We start from the raw sequence: 25832 nt of genomic DNA on the forward strand, positions 1-25832 counted from the left end.
AACGCAATAGAGATCAAAGCATCCTCTCTTATATGTTAAAAAATCAATGTGTTTTTCTTGCTAAAAAATTCCGAATTTTAATTATGTGCGTGGGGTTTAGGCATTCCTGATCAATGCAGCTTTAAAAACAATTGAATTTGAGAGTAATCAACCAAATCTTAATCATCTCTATAAGACTATAACCATGATTTAATTACCATCAATATGGTGCTTAAGGTTCTTCAGTAATAAGCCATACAAAAACATATAGGTAAACTACAAAAACATGGCCTGTTAAACAGATATCTTGGTTCTAAAATTAGTAACTGATTTACATTGATACACAACGTCAAAATTTTGCAGTTAAAGTCGAATAAAACTATCATTTCCCTCCAGAAAGGAAGTGAACATGTTGGAGAGACCACTAAACTACTTCTATACAACAACTAGTAAGCTTCAATAGTAAGTTGAGGTCAGCTATGTGAATCATCATTGTCCATGTTGCTATTATTGAAAATAATAATAAGATTTGGCATCCTCTTCTATCGCTTCACTCGATGCTTCCACGACGTTAATTCAGAAGGGATCAAGTCTTCGTTACTTGAAAGAACAGCCTGTGCCATCAGTTTTCCAAGCCAAGCATGGTAGAACAAACCCCTAGAACCAAGGCCTGTAAATAACCAGTACTTACATTCTGTGGGGCCGCCAATGAATTCGTCTACGCAACCCAAGAGTGGAAGTGATCCTTCTGCGGTGAGTGGTGGCATTGCCCTTAGCCCCGCACGTGCTCCTTTTACGGTCCAATTTTTTATTGCTGGATATACAGCATATGCCTTCGGCAGTAACTCTTCGAGAGCTTTGGAAGCTTCTTCTTCTGGAACGTGTCTGGAATGATTCCTCGATTTCCATTCCCATGTTGACCCCAAATACAAACTTCGAGGTCCTTGGACAGCAAGCCATGCATCTGAAAGGACGGAGGGGCTGTGTTCTGGATAATCCTTGCTGAAGTTTATCATTCACAGATATTTCTAATTAGTTGCATATTGGAGGCAATATATTCATGATATGTGGGAAACTAAATAGTTATTGTCCTTTTCTCAAAAATATTTAGCCAAATAAGTATGGGTAAAAAATGAGGATAACAAGAAAATGGAGATATTCAATGGATACTGTAGATATATCCATGTAAGAGATGCTATAAAGACAAGGAGTTCCCATACTAATCAAGACCAAGCGAGATTGCAGGTCAATGGACACGTTAGTCGAATTGAGGAGATTTAAACATTGATTTGCATCATTAAGCAAAGTGTGTGTTCCAAAATTATCAATGTTGTGAATATTTCAGCTTGAGACAAGAGAGGTTTGGCCAAGTGGAAGGGACCCACACACCTCCAATCGATGAGGTTCTTTTTTTGTTTTTGTGTGTATGTGTTTGGGGGCAGTGGTGGAGTTAGGATTTTCACTAAAGGGATTCAAAAGATAAAGAAGTAAACACACGAAGAAGTCAACGGGATTCAACATCTACTATATACGCATAAAAACTAATTTTAACCTTATATATTCAGTGTAATTTTCTGCCGATGGGGTTCGGATCAACCCCCTTTGCTCCCACCTGGCTCCGCCCCAAGGAGGGGAAGAGAGAAGGAAGAGAGGTTTGGGGTGGGGTTTACCATATTTGAAAGAGAAAATACATCGAAACTCCCCTGAAGTTGACACTTTTTTTTTTAATAAGACACGTAAACTTTGCGGGGGTCCTATTACTCCCTAAACAACTTTGAATTGATATGATTATCTCCTTTTTTGTTCAACCCCAAGTTTAAAAAGTAGGTGCTAAACACGCACCAAGCCTTGCTTGACACGTGCTAATTTAATTAAAATTACGTTTTCTTTTCATTTTTCAATTTTATTTATATTTTCTCTTTTGACTTCACACCCCCACATTCCCCCCCCCCCCCCCCCCCCCCAAAAAAAAAACCCCAAAACGTGTTTCAAACACAAAAAATAAACATTTATCTTTTCCTTGAGTGAATTCAAAGTTCCGATAATATCATTAATTAATTTTATCTCTTTTTTATATCAGCATAATTAAAAATAAAGGTTTTGAAAAGAATTTATGAATTGCCCATAATTTATAAGGGGTTGGACTGAATCTTGAATAAAAAAGCTAGATCGATGCCTCCATTAATCTTGAAATGTAATGGGTTTTTGCTGAATCATTCAAAATGTAAGGGATATTGTTTAATAAGAATTGGATTGAAGAAAGAGTTGAAGTGGTAGTAGTAAAAGAAGGTGGGTGGAGTTGTGGAATGATGGCATTGGAAGTGGCAGGGTTCTGGCGGAGATGGCAACGAGTTTGTGGAGAAGAAGAAGAAAGAAAAGAAAAAAGAATAAGGAAAAAAATTAAATAACAAGAAAAATAGGAAAATACAGTTTATATAAATAAAAAATTGTAAAAATACAATTGCAGTTGTTTTTTGCGTTCTCACTCTCTTAAAGAAAGTGAATGCACTCTCCATGCCAGGTGGCCCTAAAAGAACGTAATTATATCAATTTAAAGTTATTTAGGGGGTAATAGGACCCCCGTAAAGTTTAGGTGTCTTATTGAAAAAAAGTGTCAACTTCAGGGGGGTTTCGATGTATTTTCTCTATTTGAAAATTAAAAACAGACGAAGAAATTCTGCTTGAAACGGGAGTTATACACGTACCTCATGTGATCAGGGAGCTGCAAGTGAGCAATAACACCCCTACATGTCCTCAAAGGAAGCCTTCCAGAGAGCTCAGGAAGAAAGGCAGCTCTAGCACCTAGACATACGATCACTGCATCATAATCACCTGAAAAGAATATGCTAATCACTAGGGTTTGACAAGATCATGGAAAAGTAGAAGCATCTACAGACTGGTTGCTACCATATGCACCTGGAAATAACACGCTAATTACCAGAATTAGACAGGATCACAAAAAATCACAATTACTAATCTGCTCTAACAACTAGCACATTCTACAGAAAGCACCTAAAATAGGTCAAAGTTCCAACTCCGACCTTGACTAGACTCTACACAAGATAAAGATGTTTGAAAGTCTTAAGTCTTACAGTATCTTTGGTTGGGCTAGAAGAGGAGTACAAAGTTAATTTTTCTTATTTGCATAAAAGGAAGAAATGTGGGTGATTGTGCAACCTTCCAATTTAGCTTCCATAACCCCTTAGAGAAACAAAATTAATTAGCTTTACCTGCGTTCTGTTGTATGAAGCAAGTAAACTAATCATAAATAGTTTACCTAGGGAAAGTGAATTTGACCTTCTCTCACTTTACCCTTCTCTCTGTCATTTTTCTTAAAACCGAGAAATCCATGAGGGCCAGTGGCCCTTCCCCTCTCCATCATTCAACTGGACATATTGTAATGTCCTTCCCATAATACAGGACATTGAACATTATCAAACCATGATGTATAGCAATAACTTTTCAGGTACTGACAAAATCAGCTAATTCAGAGACAAAATAAACAAGCACCATAGGATGATGTTCATATGCGAGTTAAGTCAACGATATACTCAGAGGCGGATCCAGGATTTGAAGTTTATGAGTTCCCAGCTATTTCAAATTTTTTTAAAAAAATTGATTATACATGCCCAAGGGGAATCGAACCCTCATCAAGGAGGGCAGCAAATCTTTAGCAGGTTCCATTACTGCCACTGGACCAAGAACCTACTTTTTTAGTGGGTTTCCGATAGGTATTTATTATATATTTAATAGATTTCTCCAAATAAATACAGTGTCTGCGCAAAAGTTATTGGGCCCCCGGGAACCCACACCCCTAACCCTAGATCCGCCCCTGGATATACTTGTTACTTCCTTATTACAGAATATAGTAACAAATCATAGGAGCGATTGTGGTAGCCAAATCATAGGAGCAATTACGGTAGCCAAATCATAGGAGCGATTCTAGATATTTCATTATTTATTCACTTTTATAGAGTTCCTTGTTATTGTATAAAAACCTTGTATATTCATGAATAGAAAGACAAGTTCTTCCATTTGATTACATGGTACCAGAGCTATGGTCTTACGCTTCACCAGCCAAGGGGTATTCGGTGATTCCAGGTTGTTTGCACCTTGGACTTCTATCTGGAGTTTGTGAATTTGTTTACTGATTTAAATATCTGTTTTCCAGATTCTTTGCTTCTCAGTTTCTTATCTCTTTAATTTCGACTTTCTGTGGTCTAATTCATAGCATTGTTGGACGCTGTTACATTGAAATCCGACAGGCCACATTTTAAAAGGGAATTTGGTTCTGTCGAATCTGTCCAGATCTGGTATTTTCTTTATCAAACAGTTCTTGAGTTTTGTGGTTGTTTTGTGCGTTTGGTTTGTCTGGTTTTGCCTCTGTCCAGGTCTATTAAATACTTAGAACTCTCTCGGACGAACTTGAGTTTTGTAATTGCTTAATGGCTGATTTCTCAGTTCGGCTTGTTTGGATTTGAGTAAGATTGTCAGGAATCGTCGAAGTACTGTTCTTTTGCTACTGAGTTCGATCATTGAGTCAGTGTCAGATATCTTGCTACTGTGAGTTTAATTGGGAAAAATGACAATCCTAGTTTCAGCTGATGAGTATGTCAAATTTATTGAATGTCAGAAATCACAGAATGAATCCACTTCAGTAACTACCGTTGATGAGTCAGGCAAAACATGTATCTCCTATCCTAATAAATGGGTAATCGATTCTGGTGCTACACATCACATGACGGGTAATCCTCATATATGTTCTAGCTTCCGACCACACAAAGCAACCTCCCCTGTGACGCTAGCAGATGGTTCAACCTGTAATATTGTGGGATCGGGGACTGTTAAACCAACTTCCTCTATTAACATGTCATGTGTATTAAGTGTGCCAAAGTTGGCCCTTAATTTAATGTCTGTTAGTAGACTTACCAAAGACCTTAATTGTTATATCTCATTCTTTCCCCATTATTGTGTGTTTCGTGATCTTACGACAAATCAGGTTATTGGTAAAGGACATCAATCTAATGATCTCTACATCCTTGAAGAATGGGAGCCTCGATTTGTTGCCTACTCCAATGTCGTGTCTCCGTTTAAAGCACATTGCCGATTGGGACATCCTTCTTTACCTATGTTGAAGAAGCTCTGTCCCCAATTTCAAAATGTTTCCTCATTGGATTGTGAGTCATGTCGATTTGCAAAACAGCATCACAACTCTGTAGGTCCAAGGGTTAATAAGCGGGCTGAGTCGGCTTTTGAGTTAGTTCATTCTGATGTGTGGGGACCATGTCCTGTTGTTTCCATAAGTGGGCATAAGTATTTTGTCACTTTTGTGGATGATTTCTCTCAGATGACTAAGATTTATTTAATGAAGAGCCGCTCTGAAGTGTTTACTCACTTTTGTAACTTCTGTCTTGACGCCAAAACTCGACTGAATGCTTCGGTACGTACTCTTAGAACTGATAACGCCAAAGAATACACGTCAGAAGTGTTTCAATCCTACATGAGACAACATGGTATTCTCCATCAATCTTCATGTGTTGATATACTCACTCAAAATGGAGTTGCTGAAAAGAAGAATCGGCATATACTTGAGACAGCTCGAGCTCTTTTGTTCCAAATGAAGGTTCCTAAACAATTTTGGGCCAATGCTGTCTGTACATCATGTTTTCTGATTAATCGCATGCCATCTACTGAGCTTGCTGGTAATATTCCTTGCAATGTTCTTTCCCCTAGAAACAACTCACTATTTCCGATGGAACCTAAGACATTTGGAAGCACATGTTATGTTCGAGATGTTCAACCATGTATTACAAAGTTGGATCCCAAGGAATTGAAGTGTGTTTTTCTAGGCTATTCTTACATTCAAAAGGGATATTTGTGTTATTCTACTGAACTTGGCAAATATTTCGTGTCAGCCGATGTGGTATTTTTAGAGACTACACCATTCTTCGATGCACCTCCCATTTCTACAACTCAGGGGGAAGACGATGAGTGGCTAGTCTATGAGGTTACTAGTGCTTTGACAAAACAATCAGATGACGTTGTTCCTCCATCTCCCAGTTCTTCTATTGAGGAACAATCAACTATTATGCCTACAGCACCTGCTCCATTTGAGCTAGCAAGATCGCCAATTGTCAAGGTTTACTCGAGGAAGAGAAAGAGAGCAATGATACAGGAGAGCAATTAGATGATTTATTCACTACGGCGTTAAATGGAACTCGAGTTGATTACATTTATAACAAGCTGGGCATGATCAATATCTATGCTCCAGCTTGAGGGGGAGTGTTATAGAATATAGTAATCAAATCATAGGAGTGATGGTAGAATATTTCCTTTTATTTATTTTGATTTATTCCCTTTCATAGAGTTTTTTGTAATTGTTTAAATACCTTGTGTTTTGATGAATACAAAGACAAGTACCTCCATTTGATTAAATTATTAAAGGAGTTTGTAGTAGTGAGTGGATGTTGTTTTAGATTTATTATCAACACAATTTTTCTTTTTTGAAAAAGAAAAATAGAAAGGTGGAATGTTCATTTGTTTTAATATTTGAAGAAATGACATGGAGAATAGGGCTAGGTGGTGCTTCCACTATCTTTCTGTTGTCATTTTCAACACACCTAAGTTATTTTTAGGAAACAATTCTCAATTCTTGTCAAGGGCGATATTTAATGAAAACAACTCACTAGACCTGCCCCCTCTTACTTTTGCCCATCACCACCACACCCCCCGCCCAAACAAATTAGGTAGTCTCCAGCACCGAGCACCCTATATTCATTTCTTCACTTAAATATTTTTCTTTTTTTCCCGCATCCTTATTTAGACTATCCTATATTGAACAATTGAAAAATAAAGATGGCGTCTTCTCGTGTAAAATCTAATTTGTACATTATTTCATTAAATTTTATTGTTATATTTTTTCAGTTAAGCCAACCCCAAATAGTTAGGAAAAGAGGCATAGTTGATGATTGTTTTCGCTACCAAAACTGTTTCAAAAACATATCTACATCTGAACTTTCACTAGGAACTATAGTAGAAACACTTGTTGAAACACATTCTCATACTTCTCTTTCCTGAAAAAACTTCACCAAGTTCAAATGCCATCTTCTACCTTTTCGAAATACAAAAACTGTCAAAAGTTTCAAGAACTGCTTTTCCAAAATAGGAATTAGGATCATCTTCCAGCCTGACCCAAAAGTTAAAAAAATGTAATGAAATGCACATGAGAAGCAAGGAGATTGACCAATTTTCACCAAGTAAGTGGTTGAGTTAAACTATTCATGTAAGGTAGTTTCCCATATGAACTACCAAAGGAAGCCTAACAACTTGAATGGAGAACATGAAACGAGAATTGGAAACTGTTTCTTGGCTACGTTCTTTCTGGTGATACAAAAGTACAGTTGCAACCCGAGGAAGCTAAGGTGATTCAATAGCATATCAGGTAATTCTAGAAGAGTATGAACCGATTCCTAGTGCAAATTTAACTCTTTAAATGAAATGCCCGAACTGCACTTCAATTCCAGAAAAGTTTTGCATACTAAGTAGAGAGCCTTAAAGATAATTTTTCTTATTTCTCTAGGTTGCAAGAAATGTGGGGATTGCACAACCTCCCAATTTTAGCTTCCATAACCCCTTAGAGAAACAAAATTAATTAGTTTTACCCGCGTTCTGTTGTATGAAGCAAGTAAATTAATCATAAACAGCTTACCTAGGGGAAGTGAATTTGACCTTCTCTCACTTTACCCTTCTCTCCGTCATTTTTTTAAAACCAAGAAATCCATGAGGGCCAGTGGCCCTTCTCCTCTCCATCACTCAACTGGACATATTGTAATGTCCTTCCCATCAGACAGGGGATTGAACATTATCAAACCATCATGTATAGCAATAACTTTTCAAGTGCTGACAAAATCAGCTCATACAGAAACAAAAATAAACAAGGACCATAGGATGATGTTCAGATGCAAGTTAAGTTAACGATGTACTTAGAGGCGGATCCAGAATCTAAAGTTTATAGGTTCCCCAGCTATTTCAATTATTTTAAAAAAAAAGTTAATAATACGTGCCCAAGGGGAGTCGAACCCTCATCAAGGAGGGCAGCAAAGCTTTAGCAGGTTCCTTTACTGCCACCGTACCAAGAACCTACTTTGCTAGTGGGTTTCCAACAGATATTTATGACATATTTAATAGATTTCTCATTATAAATACAAGTTTTGCGTAAAAGTTATCGGGTCCCGGGAACCCACACCCCTAACCCTTGATCCACTGGATATACTTGTTACTTCTTTATTACACAATATAGTAACCAAATAATAGGAGTGGTAACCAAATCATAGGAGCGATTACGGCAACCAAATCATAGGAGAGATTCTAGATATTTCCTTTTATTTATTCACTTTTATAGAGTTCCGTGTAATTGTATAAATACCTTGTATATTCATGAATAAAAGACACGTTCTTCCATTTGATTACATGGTACTAGAGCAATGGTCTTAAGCTTCACCGGCCAAGGGGTATTCGGTCATTCCAGGTTCTTTGCATCTTGGACTTCAATCTGGACTTTGTGAATTTGTTTACTGATCTAAAGAGTTGTTTTCCAGATTCTTCGCTTCTCAGTTCTTTTCTCTTCGATTTTGACTTTCTGTGGTCTGATTCATAGCATTGTTGGAGGCTGTTACATTGAAATCGGACAGACCACATTTTAAAAGGGAATTTGGGTCTCTCGAATCTGTCTAGGTCTAGTATTGTGGCTGTTTTTTTATTTTGGTTTGTCTGGTTTTGCCTCTGTCCAGGTCTATTAAATACTTAATACTCTCTCGGACGAACTTGAGTTTTGTAATTGCTAAGCGGCTGATTTCTCAATCTTACTTGTTTGGATTTGAGCAAGATTGTCGGGAATCGTCAAAGTACTGCTCTTTTGCTACCGAGTTTGATAATTGAGTCAGTATCAGATATTTTGCTACTGTGAGTTTGGTTGGGAAACACGACAACCCTAGTTTCAGCTGATGAATATGTCAAATTCATTGAATATCAGAAATCACGGAACGAATCCACTTCAGTAACTACCGTTGGTGAGTCAGACAAAATCTCCTATGCAAATAAATGGGTAATTGATTCTGATGCTACACATCACATTACTGGTAATCCTAATATATTTTCTAGCTTCCAATCACACAAAGCGGCCTCCCCTGTGATGCTAGCTGATGGTTCAACCTGTAATATTGTGGGATCAGGGGACTGTTAAACCAACTTCCTCTATTATCCTGTCAGCTGTATTAAGTGTTCCGAAGTTGGCCCTTAATTTAATTTCTGTTAGTAGACTTACGAAAGGCCTAAATTTTTATCTCATTTCTTCCCCGATTATTGTGTGTTTCGTGATCCTACGACAAATCAGGTTATTGGTAAAGGACATATATCTAATGATTTTTACATCCTTGATGAATGGGAGCCTCGATTTGTTGCCCACTCCAGTGTCGTGTCTCCGTTTGAAGCACATTGTCAATTGGGACATCCTGCTTTACCTATGTTGAAGAAGCTTAGTCCCCAATTTCAGAACGTTTCCTCGTTGGATTGTGAGTCATGTCGATTTGCAAAAGACCATCACAACTCTGTAGGTCCAAGGGTTAATAAACGGCCTGAGTCGGCTTTTGAGTTAGTTCACTTTGATGTGTGAGTTCGTGTCCTGTTGTTTCCATAACTGGGCGCAAGTATTTGTCACTTTCGTGGATGATTTCTCTCAAATAGCTTAGATTTATTATATAAAGAGCCGCTCTGAAGTGTTTACTCACTTTTGTAACTTCTGTGCTGACGTCAAAACTCAATTCAATGCTTCGGTACGTATTCTAAGAAGTGAAAACGCCAAGGATACATGTCAGAAGTGTTTCAGTCCTACATGAGACATCACAGTATTATTATCCATCAGTCTTCATGTGTTGATACACCCTCTCAAACTTTTTTTTTTTTTTTTTTGAACAGGTAACAACTTTGTATTATAGATTAGTACTTAGGTAGTACTGAAAACACCTTTACAAAAGAAAAAAGAAAACTAAGAAGCTAAGAATGTAAAATCCTAACATGAGTCAAGAACTTCTAGGATTGATTCTGCATCTACAGAGGGATTTTTTGTACATCAAAAACAAAATAGCAACATACACCCTTGCTTGATCTTCTGTAGAGTGCTACTTCTATCCTCAAAACATCTGGAGTTCCTTTCTTTCCATATTATCCACCATATGCAAGCTGGAATGATCCTCCAGTAGCTTCTATTCCTTGCCCCAATCCCAACCTCCTCCCAGCTAGAAAGAGTGTCAACAATCTTGCTAGGCATTGACCAAGATATGCCTCTGAGATTGATAAAAATCTTCCATAGCTGATCAGTAATTCTGCAATGTAAAAACAGATGCCCTACTGTCTCGGCTGCTTCCCCACATAAGCAACAATTTGAAACTAAGATAATCCTTCTCTTTCTCAGGTTTTCATGTGTCAAAACAGCTTCTTTGGCTGGTAACCATGTAAAGCATGCAACCTTAAGAGGTATCTTAACTTTCCAGATTTGTCTCCATGGCCAGTTAGAGTTTTGTGGCTCAGTCATGTCCATGATCTTATAGCCTGAACTCACTTTGTAGTGCCCCTTGTTATGCCCAGTCAACCCCCTCCTTCAGCCCTCGGAAAGACTCCAAATGTTTATAAAGCTCAAATAGTCTAGGTATTTCCCAGTCATTCAACATTCTCCTTAAGATCAACTCCAACCTTGAGGTGACCATATTTCAGCCACTGTTTTGTTCTGATGTTGTGCCAGAGCAAACATATAAGGAAATAGCTCCTCCAAACTTCAGTTTCCCAGCCACCTATCCTTCCAGAAAATTGTTTTGTTGCCATTATATACTCTGATAACAGAGTGGCTCTTTAAAAAAGGCCAACATGCTCTGATCGATCTCCAGACAGTAACACCATATGGTTTATTTACCTCCTTAGTTGCCCAACAGTCCATGGAGTTGCTGAAAGGAAGAATCGGCATCTACTTGAGACAGCTCGAGCTCTTTTGTTCCAAATGAAGGTTCCTAAACAATTTTGGGTCGATGCAGTCTCTACGTCTCGTTTTCTGATTAATCGCATGTCATCTACTGTGCTTGCTGGTAATATTCCATACAAGTCACTATTTCCGGTGGAACCTAAGGTGTTTCGAAGCACATGTTATGTTCGAGATGTTCGACCATGTATTACCAAGTTGGATCCCAAGGCATATAAGTGCATTTTCCAAGGCTATTCTTAGAAAGGGTATTGGTGTCATTCTATTGAACTTGGCAAATATTTTGTGTCGACGAATATGGTATTTTCATAGACTACACCATTCTTCGATGCACCCCCAGGGGGAGGATGATGAGTGGCTAGTCTATGAGGTTACCCATGCTTTGACAAGACAATCAGATGATGTTGTTCGTCCATTTCCCAGTTCTTCAATTGGCACCAATCGACTATTGTGCCTTCAGTACATGCTCCATCTGAGCTAGCAAGATCGCCAATTGTTCAAGTTTACTCGAGGAAGAGGAAGAGAGAGAGAGCAATGATACAACAGAGCAATTAGTTGATTTATTCACCAAGGCGTTAAATGGAACTCATGTTGATCACCTTTATAACAAGCTAGGCACGCTCCTGCTAGAGGAGGAGTGTTACAGAATATAGTAACCAAATCATAGGAGCGATTCTAGAACATTTCCTTTTATTTATTTTGATCTATTCCCTTTATAGAGTTCTTTGTAATTGTATAAATACCTTGTATTTTCATGAATACCAAAACAAGTTCTTCCATTTGATTACATTATTAAAGGAGTTTGTAGTGGTAAGTGGATGTTTCAAGCTTTTGGATTTATTATCAACACAATTTTTCTGTTTAGAAAAGGAAAAATAGAAAGGTGAAATGTTCATTTGTTTAAATTTTTGAAGAAATGGCATGGGAAAATAACTCTCTTGACCTGCCCCCCCCCCCCCCCCCAAACCAACCCAAACCCCAACCAAAAAAAAAAAAAAAAAAAAAAAAAACCTTTAGGTTGTCTCTGGCGCCGAGCACCTTATATTCATTTCTTCACCAGAATTTGTTTCTCTTTTGCCGCATCCTTATTTAGTCTATCCTATATTGAACAATTAAAAATAAAGAGGCCGTCTTCTCGCGTAAAATCTAATTTGTACATTAGTCCATTAAATTTTATTGTTATTATTTTTCAGTTAAGCCAACCCCAAATAGTTAGGAAAAGAGGCATAGTTGATTGATTGTTTTAGTTACCAAAACACTGTTTCATAAATATATCTACATTTGAACTTTCTCTAGGAACTATTGTAGAAACACTTGTCGAAGCACATTCTCATACTTCTCTTTCCTGAAAAAACTTCACCAAGTTCAAATGCCATCGTCTATCTTCTCGAAATACAAAAACTGTCAAAAGTTTCAAGAACTGCTTTTCCAGAATAGGAATTAGGATCACCTTCCAGCCTGACCGAAAAGTTAAAATTTTTATATCAAATGCACATGAGAAGCAAGGAGATTGACCAATTTTCACCAAGTAACTGGTTGAGTTAAAGTATTCATATAAGGCAGTTTCCCATATGAACTACCAATGGAAGCCTAACAACTTGAATGGAGAACATGAAACGAGAATTGAGAACCCGTTTCTTGGCTACGTTCTTTCAGGTGATACAAAACTACAGTTGCAACCCGAGGAAGCTAAGGTGATTCAATAGTGCAGCTTCGAAGAGGTCATTTATCAATTCTCTTTCTCAAAAAATATAGAAGAAAGGGGTCTGGGCACCAATATCGGCCATTAAAGGACCGAGCCATAACAAAATGAGAAGCTATCCGCCTCGGGCGTATCCGTATTTGGCGGAGTGGGTGAGTGTACTCGAGAAGGAAATGATCTTTACATGGAAATGAAAGAATCTGGAGTGATTAATGAAGAAAATATTGCAGAATCAAAAGTGCATACCTGCTAATTCTAGAAGATTATGAACCGATTCCTTGCGCAAATTTAACTCTTTAAATGAAATGCCCGAACTGCACTTGAATTCCACAAAAGTTCTGCATGCTAAGTAGAGAGCCTGAAAGATAATCAAAAGTAAAAAGACGAGAAAATGACAAAAATGGTCCCTTATCTTTAATAGTAGGTACAAACTAGTCCCTCAAGTATCAACTTAGTAGTTTTGGTCCTTTAAGTTTGCCAAACGTGAGCATTTTTTATCTCCGTCAAATATTTACCAAACTCTGATTGTTAAATTTTTCCATAACTTTGAAAAAAAAAAAGGAAATTTTTGTCAATTCTAGAAACCGCAACATAAAAAACTACACCAGACACAAAAAATAGGCCAAAAATAGCAAAAATTGCACCTCAAAAAGTTGCACCAAACTCTTGAAATAGACCAAAAATAACATAAACTATAAAATATGTACTTCCAAATGTGAGTTCTCGTTAAATATTTTTCATTTTCACTGATCTGATTAAATTTAACAATTGGATATCAAAAGTGATTATGCAAGGCAGCGGGGAGATTGACGATGATGTCACACATCGTATTGGGGCAGGGTGGATGAAATGAAGGCTCGCTTCCGGAGTGCTATGTGACAAGAAGGTGCCACCACAACTTAAGGGCAAGTTCTACAAAGTGGTGGTTAGACCGACTATGTTGTATGGGACGGAGTGTTGGCCAGTTAAGATCTCTCACGTTCAAAAGATGAAAGTTGTCGAGATGAGAATGTTGAGATGGATGTGTGGGCACACCAGGAGTGACAGGATTAGGAATGAGGCTATCCGGGACAAGGTGGGAGTGGCCTCGGTGGAAAACAAGATGCGGGAAGCGAGACTGAGATGGTTTGGGCATGTGAAGAGGAAAGACACAGACGCCCCAGTGCAGAGGTGTGAGAAGTTGGCCATGAATGGTTTCAGAAGAGGTAGGGGTAGGCCGAAGAAGTATTGGGGAGAGGTGATTGGACAGGACATGGCGCAGTTACAGCTTACAGAGGGCATGACCTCACATAGGAGGGTTTGAAGGACCCAGATTAGGGTAGAAGGCTAGTAGATAGTGTCGTTATCCTTCCTTATTAGTAGTCGCATTAACGCAGTATAATTTCTTGTGTTCTGATTTCTGCTATTATCTGTTATTTCCTGTACTTTGATTATCCTATTTTATCTGTGTCGCTTTCGTTATTTGCATTTCCATATCGCTTTGAATTTCTTATCCTTATCTGACCTCTTTTTATACTTTTTATTGAGCCGAGGGTCTTTCGGAAACAGCCGTCCTACCTTCGTAGGAGTAAGGTCTGCGTATACTCTACCCTCCCCAGACCCCACGTTGTGGGATTTCACTGGGTTGTTGTTGTTGTATATCAAAAGTGCTCACTTTTGGCAAACTTAAAGGAAAACAACTGCTCAATTGATACTTAAGGGACTATTTGAACCTACTACCAAAGATACAGGACAATATAGACCAGTTCAAAATTCTATAGTCATCAGGATTTTTCCCTTCAAACCTCGAGATAATTCTGAGGATGAACATTCACAGCTTCAGGCATATGGAAGACCAAGTCCAGGGGCACACACAAATCGGGTACAAGTTTCTGTGCAGCATCCTTGTGAATCGTTTCTATTCTGCAGCTGGCAATGCAGTTTTGAGCATTCTACTCAAGCAAAAGAAAACACATACCATAATCATGAAATTACATATAAATTTCTTGTTGATGTAATAATTTGATGTACTCACATCATTCATAACGTCCATATTCTTCAAAGAGAGCGCTGGTCTCACAATTCCACTGTTAATCATTCAAAACCAATTTGCTTAGGCAGTAAAAAGATGGTTATACCTCTTCCATATAGTACAAAGAAAGTATAAGCGCAATGAAGGAACAAAAGTTTCTTGAGTCTAGGGCATCAGGTTGACTAAAGTGTACATGTCAGAAAGAAAAGGCTCACTTATACACTCAGATAAATAGCTGCAGTCCATGACTCAATATTAAATTGGCAGAAATACTTAGTCCACATCAATGAGATCTTGTTATATATATATATATATAAGACGTCTCAGCAGTTTACATCTTACATGCTTTATATAACTAACCTTCTCCTGACTATAAAGTCACCTTCTTTCATTGCAGTTTCCGGTTTTCCCATGTCTAATGGCTTGGAAGATCGAGAATCTTCAGCAATATTTAGAAGCTTTAAGCTTTCTTTCCAGCATTCTTCTCCCTGCCACAGAAGCTTGACTGCAAACTTTGACTTAAATCTCAGAAAGGGATTATTGTAAAAATAAATGCTTTAGGAACTAATTTAAAGGAAGAAATCTGAAATTAATGAGTTGTCTCATCCTAGTAAACGAGTTCCCACGCACCTTTGGGGGAATAGGGATGAAGTAGTCCACCAGACATTCCAGATGCACCTCCACCAATGCCAACTTCATCGTATATGTCTATGCAAAAACTTGATTCCTCTGAACTTTGCTGAAAAAAAAAAAAAAGATGCAGTTGTAATTAACTGCCTATGACAATTGAACTGAAATGGAAAAAGAAGCTGCATAGGTAACTTAGCATGACTGATGGCGATTCATAGATAAAACTAATCTGTCAACGGATTTAGTTATATACTGCTAATAGTACAAAAAAGCTGGAACATTCTGAGTACTTTAACCTGTGTTGTAGGCTGCTTATATTATTTAAAAGTAAGACTCAGATAAAACGAACTTGTAATAGAAAAAATTGTAAAATGATCTAAATATTACTCCCATATATATGGTAGAGATTCTTTACTGATTGATTTCCCTATTTCTAAGGTTACCAATCCACTTATTATAGACAATTACATCTAATTAGTTACAGTAACCTATTACTATAAAAAATTATTCACTATGTATATAACTTAGTTGCAGCTTACCGAGGACAGGTTATGGAGGATGCGGATTAAGGTAGAAGGTTAATAGGTAGTAAAGCATTGCCTCATGAACCCTTCCATACTAGTAGGTGTCGTATTATCTTTGTAGTTTCTTGCCCTTTGATATTCTGTTTTTTGTTATTTCTTGTACTTCGATTACTGTATTAGTTTGATGCGGTTACTGTTCCTTTTATTTGTAATGCTTATCTAAAGTATTCTACCATGACTTTTTTAGTTTCATCAACTTCTTGTGTGACCTTTTTGTCATGTTTTCTCTTGAGCCGAGGGTCTTTCGAAAACAACCTCTCTACCTCCCAAGCACGGGCAGATTTAGAGGGTGGTAAGGGTGTTCACCCGAACATCCTAAGCAAAAAATTACATTTTATATATAGGTTAAATTTTCTGTGTTTATGTAGAAATATTAACTTTTGAATATCCTGAACAAATGCAAAAAGTTAGCTCAAGCGGTTCAGGGTAGCGTCCTAGGTTCGATTCCCAGGGACAACTTCCTACTTCCTTTTTTTTTTTTCCACATATGTAGCTATTGTTGTTTTTTCCGAACCCCTGAGTGAAAATCCTGAATCCGCCACTACTCTCAAGGTAGGGGCAAGGTTTGCGTACAATCTACTCTTCCCAGACCCCACTTCACTGGACATGTTGTTGTATGTATATAACTTAAGCACTTTGCAAAATTCATGTCTATCAAGACGATTAATAAGTGTACCTGCAACAAATGCCAAGCCACAGATAAACCAGCAAATCCAGCACCAACAACTGCATATCTGAATTATAAAATTCAATTCCAAACAAAACCCAACTCAGAAAAAAAATATATATTAATAGACAAGTAACGTACACTCTCTATATATACTTGCTTACTAACCTGAGGGGTCTTTGTGAATAGCAGCGAATAGAAAATAATAATGAAGATGAACAAGAAGACACCATTTTTGGAGCTGATAATAATTTTCTAGAAAATATAACTGGGTTTTGGATGATAAGTGCCATTGAGAGGCACTACTGGTAATGGTAGTGTATTGTTGGAAGTTGCTAAGGTTTTAAGCCACAACCCGTTAACCCAAATTTCTTTATCGGGTTATATGCAAACGGATAATTCATCATTGTTTTTGCACGGATTGCCCTTCTTTTGAGGTGGTCTTTAAATTTTGCCCCTCATATTTGTGGTCTTTAAATTTTGCCCTTCGCTTGGATACCTGAGGTTCTGGGTTCGAACCCCCACTCATGCATAAAATAAAAAAATAATTTCGCAAGGCAAGGCTGGGGGAGTGTATGCCGGATCCGACATAAAGTCCTTAAGGAAAAATTAAAGTTATACCGGAGGGGCATAACTTTTCCTCAAGGCATAGTTTAGTTATGCCTTATGGGGCAAAACTTTTCCTTAAGGAACTATGCCTTATGGGGCAGACTTTTAATTAAGGCATAACTAAAAGTATGTCCCATAAGGCAGAACTTTTTCTTAAGGTATAGACTTTGTCTTATAAGGCAAACTTTTAGTTATGCGTTAAGGAAAAATTTCGCCTTATGTGGCATACTATAAAAGTTTGTCCATTAAAAGTATGCCCCCACCGGCATAAAATTGTGAAGGAATTACCAAATTTATGCCGGACCCGGCATACTTATGTCAAGTCTGCCCATAAGGCATAAGTATGCCGGGTCCGGCATAAGTTTGGTAATTCCTTCACAAGTTTATGCCGGCGGGGGCATACTTTTAATGGGCAAACTTTTATGCCGGACCCGGCATAAACTTGTGAAGGAATTACCAAAGTTATGTTGGACCCGGCATACTTATGGCAAGTCTGCCCATAAGGCATAAGTATGCCGGATCTGGCATAACTTTGGTAATTCCTTCACAAGTGTATGCCGATGGCGGCATAGCGAAATTTAAACTCTGTCTTGCGATTTTTTTTTAAAATTTTGATTGTGTGAGGGTTCGAACCTGAAACCCATGAGATTTAGCCTAAGGGCAAAATTTAAAGATTTCAAATATGAGGGGCAAAATTTAAAGACCACCCCAAAAGAAGGGCAATTCTGCGAATCGCCCATAATTCATTTCAGCTCCTTTTAACTTTCTGACGATTTTAAGGAGGAGATACTTCAGAAATGTGACTTAAATAGAAAAAATATAACCCAAAAAATACTTTTATACAATGTTATATATTTACATACAAAAAAAATATATTATGTATATAGGTGTATAAAAATGTATAATGTGTATATAATATTATATATGAAAATATACACTTATACACAATTATACAATTTACTTTACTTATATTACTACTATATAGAAGCATGGGTCTCAATCCATGCTTTGTCGTTAAAAAAAAAGTGTGGTCCCCATATTAAACATCAACCAATCTTAAAAAATAAAAAAAATACCAACCAATATTAAAAAAAAAGTAAAAAAAGTGGACCCGTTATTAACAAAATCAAGCAATATAAAAAAAAAAGTGAATCTCATATTAAAAAAAAAACAATGTCAAAAAAAAAAAGTGCAGACTTTGTATTCGTAGCAAACACTAATATAATAAATTTTTAAATACGGAGCACAAACTACAATGTTATATTAATCGTGTTTTGAACATAGTATCCCATATTGACAAAATCAAGCAATATAAAAAATAAAAAAAAATAAAAAGTGAATCCCATATTAAAAAAACAAACAATGTCAAAAAAAAAGTGCAGACTTTGTATTCATAGCAAAAACTAATATAATAAAGTTTTAGATACGGAACACAAACTATAATGTAATATTAATCGTGTTTTAAACATAGTATATATATGTAACACCCCGTACTTTTAACGAAAGTTTTGACCACGATCCTAGACTTAGAACATCAGATAAAGAATGTGAGAATTGAAATTTTTCCGTTCAGTTGTGATATGGTGGTTTACGCCCATGAACAGTGGTCGTATTTCAATTTACGATCATGAACAGTGCCCGTAAACTGAAACCAAGAATTTCTGAACATTCTGGAATTTGACATTTTGAGGTCATATGGTTAAATACGGACCGTATTTCACTTTACGGCCCGTATTTCAAAACGTGTTTGGAATTTGGGAAAACTTCCTTGATGAAAGTTGTAGAGCATTGAAATACCTTTCCAACGGTATCTTACGGGGGTCAAACGGACATCTGTGCAAAAAGTTATGGCCATTTTACTGAAGCGATGCAGTGCAGTCCAAATGGCAGAATACGGACCGTATTACAGTATACGGCCATGAACAGTGCCCGTAAACTGAAATACGGCCAGTATTTTGCTGGACGTAAACTGCAATGTTCCAGAACACTATATATTCGTCCATATCAGTTCAACTCATTATTTTTCACTCCCTCAAACCCTAGAACGACCTCCTACTCTCCTCCAACATCAAGAACACCAAGGTAAGTCCATTCCAATTATTCCAACTCAATTCTAACATATATCCTTGTAATCTAAACAAGAAATAATCATTCCTAATCTAGGGTTTTCAAGAAAACCCATCTCAAGATTCAAGAATCAAGATTTAGGAAATCTTCTTCAAAATCCAAGTCTTTAATTCAAGTTTTGGAACAACTAAGGTATGTAGAACTTCCATCCACATGAGGGAATCTCTATGTTCTTCCCCATGCTTCGTTTCCTTGATATCCATGAAGTTCAAATCTTAGGGCACTAAATCCAACATATTAGTAGCCCGTATTTAAGTATTTATGTACATGAATTTTGTATCTATATTCGTTGTTGTATTCCTAATCTTCCATTACGGTTATTAGGAATCCTAGCTAAATCCATGAATCATGAATTCTTCCTCATGTGTTCTCATTATGTTTATATGAAACTTTATGATTTCATCCAGCAAGTTACAAGCATGTTTTCAAGTCAAGTATATATATATATATATATATGATTATGAACTATTGTTATTACTCATGCATCAAAAACATGTTTTGCAAGACTATGACAAGTTATCTTATGAAACTATATTTACAAGTTATGATTTATGAAAACCATGTACAAGCAAGTTATGATTTATGAAAACCATGTACAAGCAAGTTATGATTTATGAAAATCATGTACAAGCAAGTTATGATTCATGAAAACCATGTACAAGCAAGTTATGATCATGAATACCATGTACAAGCAAGTTACGATTCATGATAACCATGGGCAGCAAGTGCCACTATTTTACATGTTCATGTTTGGGAGTTGCATTAATTACCGAGGAGGGCTTCAGATAGCCTGAAACTACGTAGCCACCGTAGGATGAGGATCGCTCCACCCATGTCCCGGACGATCTCTCATAATGACTGGATCCTTTCATACTTTATTAAATCTCATGTTCCCTGGCAAGGACTGAGTGTTCTGCTGGCGGGACGCAAGCACCAGACCATGGATCGGTTATAAGTTATTGCTCTCCCTACTTATGATATTTTTACCATGTTTTATATGTATATGTATGCACTCATGTCCATGTCCAGGTTTTCAGTTTCAGTTCTTATCATGTTATTCCATGTCCCATGCTATTTCTTTCAGTTGTTTTACATACCAGTACATTCAATGTGCTGACGTCCCCTTTTTATTGCCCGGGGGCCTGCATTTCACGATGCAGGTACTGATACACAGGACGACATATCTGCTCAGTAGGACAACATTCGTATCAGCTTATTGGTGAGCCCCATCTCATTCGGGGTTTAGTCAACTTTTGTTTTATGATTAATTATGCATCTAAGGTATGCTGGGGGCCTTGTCCCAGTAAGTATGTTTTCCAGTCGGATCATGATAGAGGTTTCATAGACTAGACAAGTCAGTTATGTTATGTCAGACATTCGGAGTCGTATAGCCATTTTTGGCTCATTCATGTTATTTCCGCACTCATGTTTAAACAAGTGTTTTTATTAAGTATTATGACTTATTACGTTTTATAAAGGCTCATCATGCATTCACGTTATATTTCCGCTCATGTATGCCTCATGATAGTTCAGCAAGCCATGTGGTTCGCTCGGTCACATGCAGTCAGGCACCGAGTGCCGTGTTACGTCCAGGCCATGGTTCAGGGCGTGACAAAGCTTGGTATCAGAGCCTAGGTTCAAGTGTCTTTAGGGAGTCTATGAAACCGTGTCCAGTGGGGTCACTTTTATATGTGTGAGGGCCCCATACATATAAGCAGTTGACCACCAAGACATTCAGGATTTGTCTCATTTCTTTCTACTCTAGATCGTGCCATGAAGCTTAGAGCAATAAGAAATTTCTCTTCCTCTCGAATTACGTACGTTTCGAATGCGCAGGAGATGAACAAATAATTTAAGGTCCAAGTAAGGATGTTTACCCATAGGGGGTACAATTGTGCAGTACTTACTGGTAACGAATGAGACTTCAAGTGCTAATGAAAGTGGAATACAATGTAAGTTGCCCGAGAAGGGGTGTAGTGGAATGAATGGTATGTTGAATGATAATGATGTTCTTGAGAAAGGAGAATGGGATACCACAGGGAGAGGATATTAGAGAAATTAGAAAAAGGAGCTAAGTCTGCAAGAAACGTAAATCATGAAGAATCTCAAGGAAGTGGTGGCAGACAGTTTTCTACCAGAGTTCATCAGGATCCACTCCATCTGATGTTAAAGATTGAAAGGGAAAATAAACAGGAAAGTGTAACAGGTACAGTTTGATTTGGACATATGAGGTAAGGTCATCATTTTTATATTGTTGTTGAAATTGGGAGCCCTGTGTGGCTATGATATGATATGATATATATGTATATATGTTGGCCTTGTGAGGCATTGTTGGTAATTCCTGCGTGCAGATTTTGGGATAGTAAGAAATACAGAGGAAACTCTATCAAATTTTTCCTAGAAATAGAAGGAGAATAAGATATAAGTTCGTAATATGTCTGGAAAAGCCATGTCAACAGTAATGATAAGATTTGACCAAGTTACGAGTACGGCTGACCTTGAGAAATATGATTTGATTTCCTATTCAGATGAACACCTTGAGTGGGTGACAGTTCGGATACATCCGAATGTGTGTTAGAAACAAGGGCTTAAGTTAAGTTCAGAATAGAGTGATTAGTGGAAGAAGAAATCAGCTAAAGCTGTAAGAGAGCAAACTACAGAAGAATAGCCTTTAAGAGTTGTCAAAAGAGGTTTTCCTAAGATTTACAAGTGTGAGCAGAGTTAAGTCGTTAAGATGGAGTATGTCAGTTATGAATATAGTAGCAACCAGTTCATGTAAGTAAGTTTAGTTCTTTTTCCCCATGAGAAATTGCTCAGATGTGAGTAAAAAAAAAAGTAAGTGTTGTAGAGTACGAAGGAATTGCAGAAGGTAAGGAATGTTAATTGGATCCCATCAAAAGAGAAGAATTTGTAAGTATAAGATGTTAGCCTTGGTCTAAGGGGGAGATGCATAAATCACCAGTAAGTCCAGCGAGATAATTGAAGACCCGAATGGTTATTATGAGATATGAAGAACCTTAGTTCAGTTAAGTTGGCATAATGAGATAGTCTTCATAAGGAATATGCCTCGTCTTAGAGGAAACCTGAATTGAGTAGAATGATCATCGAACGAATATTATCAAGTTCAATTACTATCTATTAGGCGATCACAGAAAATCTATAAGATCATGCCCAGTTATGTGTCAAAAGGGTAGTGCCATTGCACAAGACTCTAATCCTTAAGGTGCTAGTCATAGACTTAGCGCACAACAGTACTATGAGTATTTTAGGAAGTATCTAAAATAAAGTATGGGAAGTATGGCTCATGATTTAGACAGACAAGATAAATATGGTGAAAGAAGTTCACCGCTTATCCAAGCTAGGAATTCGACTTTCAGGCTCCGAAGTAGGTGGAGTTGTTGCCCAGAACATAGCTTATTCCTCCTTAGTCATCGAAGTTAGAGAGAAACAGTTTGGTGATTCCTACTTGCTGCAGATGAAAAAGATGATTCACGAATAGAAAGCCTTAGCTTTTGAGCAGGAGGGAGATAATGGTACCTTGAGATATCGAGGCAGATTACGCGTTCTAGATGTAGATAGGCTTAGAGAGCGAATCATGTCAGAAGCTCACAACTCTAGGTATTCCATCCACCCAGGTTCCACTAAGATGTACCATGATCTTAAGGATATTTATTGGTGGAATGATACGAAGAAGAATGTAGCAGAGTTCGTAGCTGAGTGTCAGAATTGTCAGCAAGTGTAAGCCGAACACCAGAAGCCTGGTGGCTTGGCTCAGGATAATGATATTTCTGTCTGGAAACGGGAAATGATCAATATGGGCTTTGTATCAGGTCTACCTCGTTCAGCTAGGAGGCATGATTTAATTTGGGTGATTGTGGACAGACTTACGAAGTCAGCGCACTTCTTGCCAGTTAAGACCACAGATTGAACATAAGATTATGCCAAGTCATGTGTTAATGAAATTGTTGGATTGTATGGGACCCTAGAGTCCATTATTTTAGATTATGGTGCTCAGTTCACACCGAACTTCTAAAAATCCTTTCAGAAAGGATTAGGTACAGAGGTGAACCATAGCACAACTTTTCATCCTCAGATAAATGGTCAGACAGATACGCTATTCAGATCTCATGTTATAATATTCATGTTAGTTCAATACTCAGATATCAGTCCAGTACTCACGTATTCATGCCATTCCAGTATTCAGTCAGCTCAGTATTCAGCTAATCCAGTATTCAGTCAGCTCAGTATTCAACTAATCCAGTATTTAATTAGCTCAGTATTCAGTCAGCCCAGTCTTTAGTCAGGACAATAGACATTCAGTTTAGTATCTCAGCAGTTTAGTAATCTTGTATTCATTCAGTTCAGTAACCATGTGTCCTTGATTTCAATGGTAATTGGGATGACCACCTGTCTCTTATTGAGTTTACTTACAATAAAAGAAAAAGGATTACCATGCTAATATTGGTATGGCACTATTTGAAACCCTTTTTGAGCGAAGGTGTAGATTACCAATTGGTTGGTTCGAAGTTGGTGAAACAGATTTGTTAAGACCAGATTTTAGTTTATCAGGATATGGAGAAAGTCAAGTTAATACAGGAGCGTTTGAAAACGACTCAGAATTGCCATAAGTTTTACACAAATGTGAGACAGAGAGATTTAGAGTTTGAAGCTAACGACTGAGTATTTCTTAAGCTCTCACCTATGAAGAATGGCATGAGATTTGGTAAGAAGGGGAAGCATAGTCCCGCCGTATTGGACGATACAGAATCCAATGAAAGGTTGGTCAATTGGCTTATGAGCTTGAGTTTCCACGTGACTTTATTATTGTGCATCTAGTGTTTCATGTGTCCACGTTGAGGAAGTGCGTAGGAGACCCGTCGTTGGTTGTTCCTGCTGATACTATAACAGTTAAGGATGGCCTCACCTACGAGGAGATCCCCGTAGTCATTCTTGACCGTCAAGTTCGCAAGTTGAGAACTAAGGAAGTAGCCTCAGTGAAAGTCCTGTGGAGGAGTCAAAAAGTTGGGGAAGCTACATGGGAACCGAGGAGGATATGAAATCCAAGTACCCGCACTTGTTTCAGCCCATATAAGAGATTTATGATGAAACACCAAGATTTTGAGGTTGGTAGTTCCATATTACAGGGGAGACTCTGGCGAAATTTTCGTAGAATTCCGAATGTTTAACATTCGAGGACGAATGCTCCAAAAAAGGGGGAGAATGTTACGCCTTGAAAATTTTCCTGTTAGCATACCAAAAATAGACTCATGAGGGGTATGACGTATACGGCATGTTGACGAGCAAGAAGTAATGTTTAATGATTCTAAATGAGATTTCAAAGGCATTGGAGGTAGGAGACGAAAGTTGTTAAGGAAAACAAGGTATATGTTGTATGTCGGGCAAGAATCACGAGTATCGGATTAATGATGGCTCAATGACATTTTGGAGAAGAGTTATAATGTCCCTTATGTATTCATGCCTTACGTTTCACGTTCAAGTTCATGTATTCGCTATTCATGTCTCATGTTTAGGCACTGACGTTTTCATAAAACTATGTCATGTCAGTTTTCATGCCCCATGCTATGTCTCATGTTTCACGCACATGTCATGTATCCATCGCTCATGTTTCATGTCTCATGCTTCAGTATCCATGTTTCCATGTAATCACACATTCAGTTCTCATGATCCATGATCATGCTCCCACGTAAACATGCCAAGCTCTTATGTTTTATGTCGTCTTTCATTCATGTTCATGTATTCAAGCCATGTCCAGCCATATCCTTAACCATGACCCATCATTCGAGGACGAATGATCCCAAGAGGGAGATATTGTAACACCCCGTACTTTTAATGAAAGTTTTGACCACGATCCTAGACTTAGAACATCAGATAAAGAATGTGAGAATTGAAATTTTTCCGTTCAGTTGTGATATGGTGGTTTACGCCCATGAACAGTGGTCGTATTTCAATTTACGATCATGAACAGTGCCCGTAAACTGAAACCAAGAATTTCTGAACATTCTGGAATTTGACATTTTGAGGTCATATGGTTAAATACGGACCGTATTTCACTTTACGGCCCGTATTTCAAAACGTGTTTGGAATTTGGGAAAACTTCCTTGATGAAAGTTGTAGAGAATTGAAATACCTTTCCAACGGTATCTTACGGGGGTCAAACGGACATCTGTGCAAAAAGTTATGGCCATTTTACTGAAGCGATGCAGTGCAGTCCAAATGGCAGAATACGGACCGTATTGCAGTATACGGCCATGAACAGTGCCCGTAAACTGAAATACGGCCAGTATTTTGCTGGACGTAAACTGCAATGTTCCAGAACACTATATATTCGTCCATATCAGTTCAACTCATTATTTTTCACTCCCTCAAACCCTAGAACGACCTCCTACTCTCCTCCAACATCAAGAACACCAAGGTAAGTCCATTCCAATTATTCCAACTCAATTCTAACATATATCCTTGTAATCTAAACAAGAAAT

General features: G+C 37.7%; 1 protein-coding gene across 3 annotated transcripts; it reads right to left on the reverse strand.

The window, feature by feature from the left end:
* Nucleotides 1-251: 251 nt before the first annotated feature.
* On the reverse strand, nt 252-17003 carry LOC132603049 (uncharacterized). Of its 3 annotated transcripts, XM_060315912.1 has the most exons (10): nt 16915-17003; nt 16768-16874; nt 16609-16666; nt 15349-15457; nt 15079-15223; nt 14722-14773; nt 14492-14638; nt 12954-13065; nt 2685-2811; nt 252-981 (listed from the first exon to the last, which is right to left on the reverse strand). In XM_060315912.1, exons 2-10 carry the CDS (start codon nt 16830-16832, stop codon nt 522-524), a joined length of 1275 nt encoding a protein of 424 aa, XP_060171895.1. In that variant the 5' UTR covers nt 16833-16874; nt 16915-17003; the 3' UTR covers nt 252-521. The 3 variants fall into 3 exon arrangements, with proteins under 3 accessions (XP_060171895.1, XP_060171894.1, XP_060171896.1); XM_060315911.1 differs by having other exon boundaries at nt 16768-16997; XM_060315913.1 differs by lacking the exon at nt 16609-16666 and having other exon boundaries at nt 16768-16992.
* Nucleotides 17004-25832: the final 8829 nt, after the last annotated feature.

This window comes from Lycium barbarum, chromosome 7 (genome assembly GCF_019175385.1).
Source record: "Lycium barbarum isolate Lr01 chromosome 7, ASM1917538v2, whole genome shotgun sequence".
Taxonomy (NCBI): Eukaryota; Viridiplantae; Streptophyta; class Magnoliopsida; order Solanales; family Solanaceae; genus Lycium; species Lycium barbarum.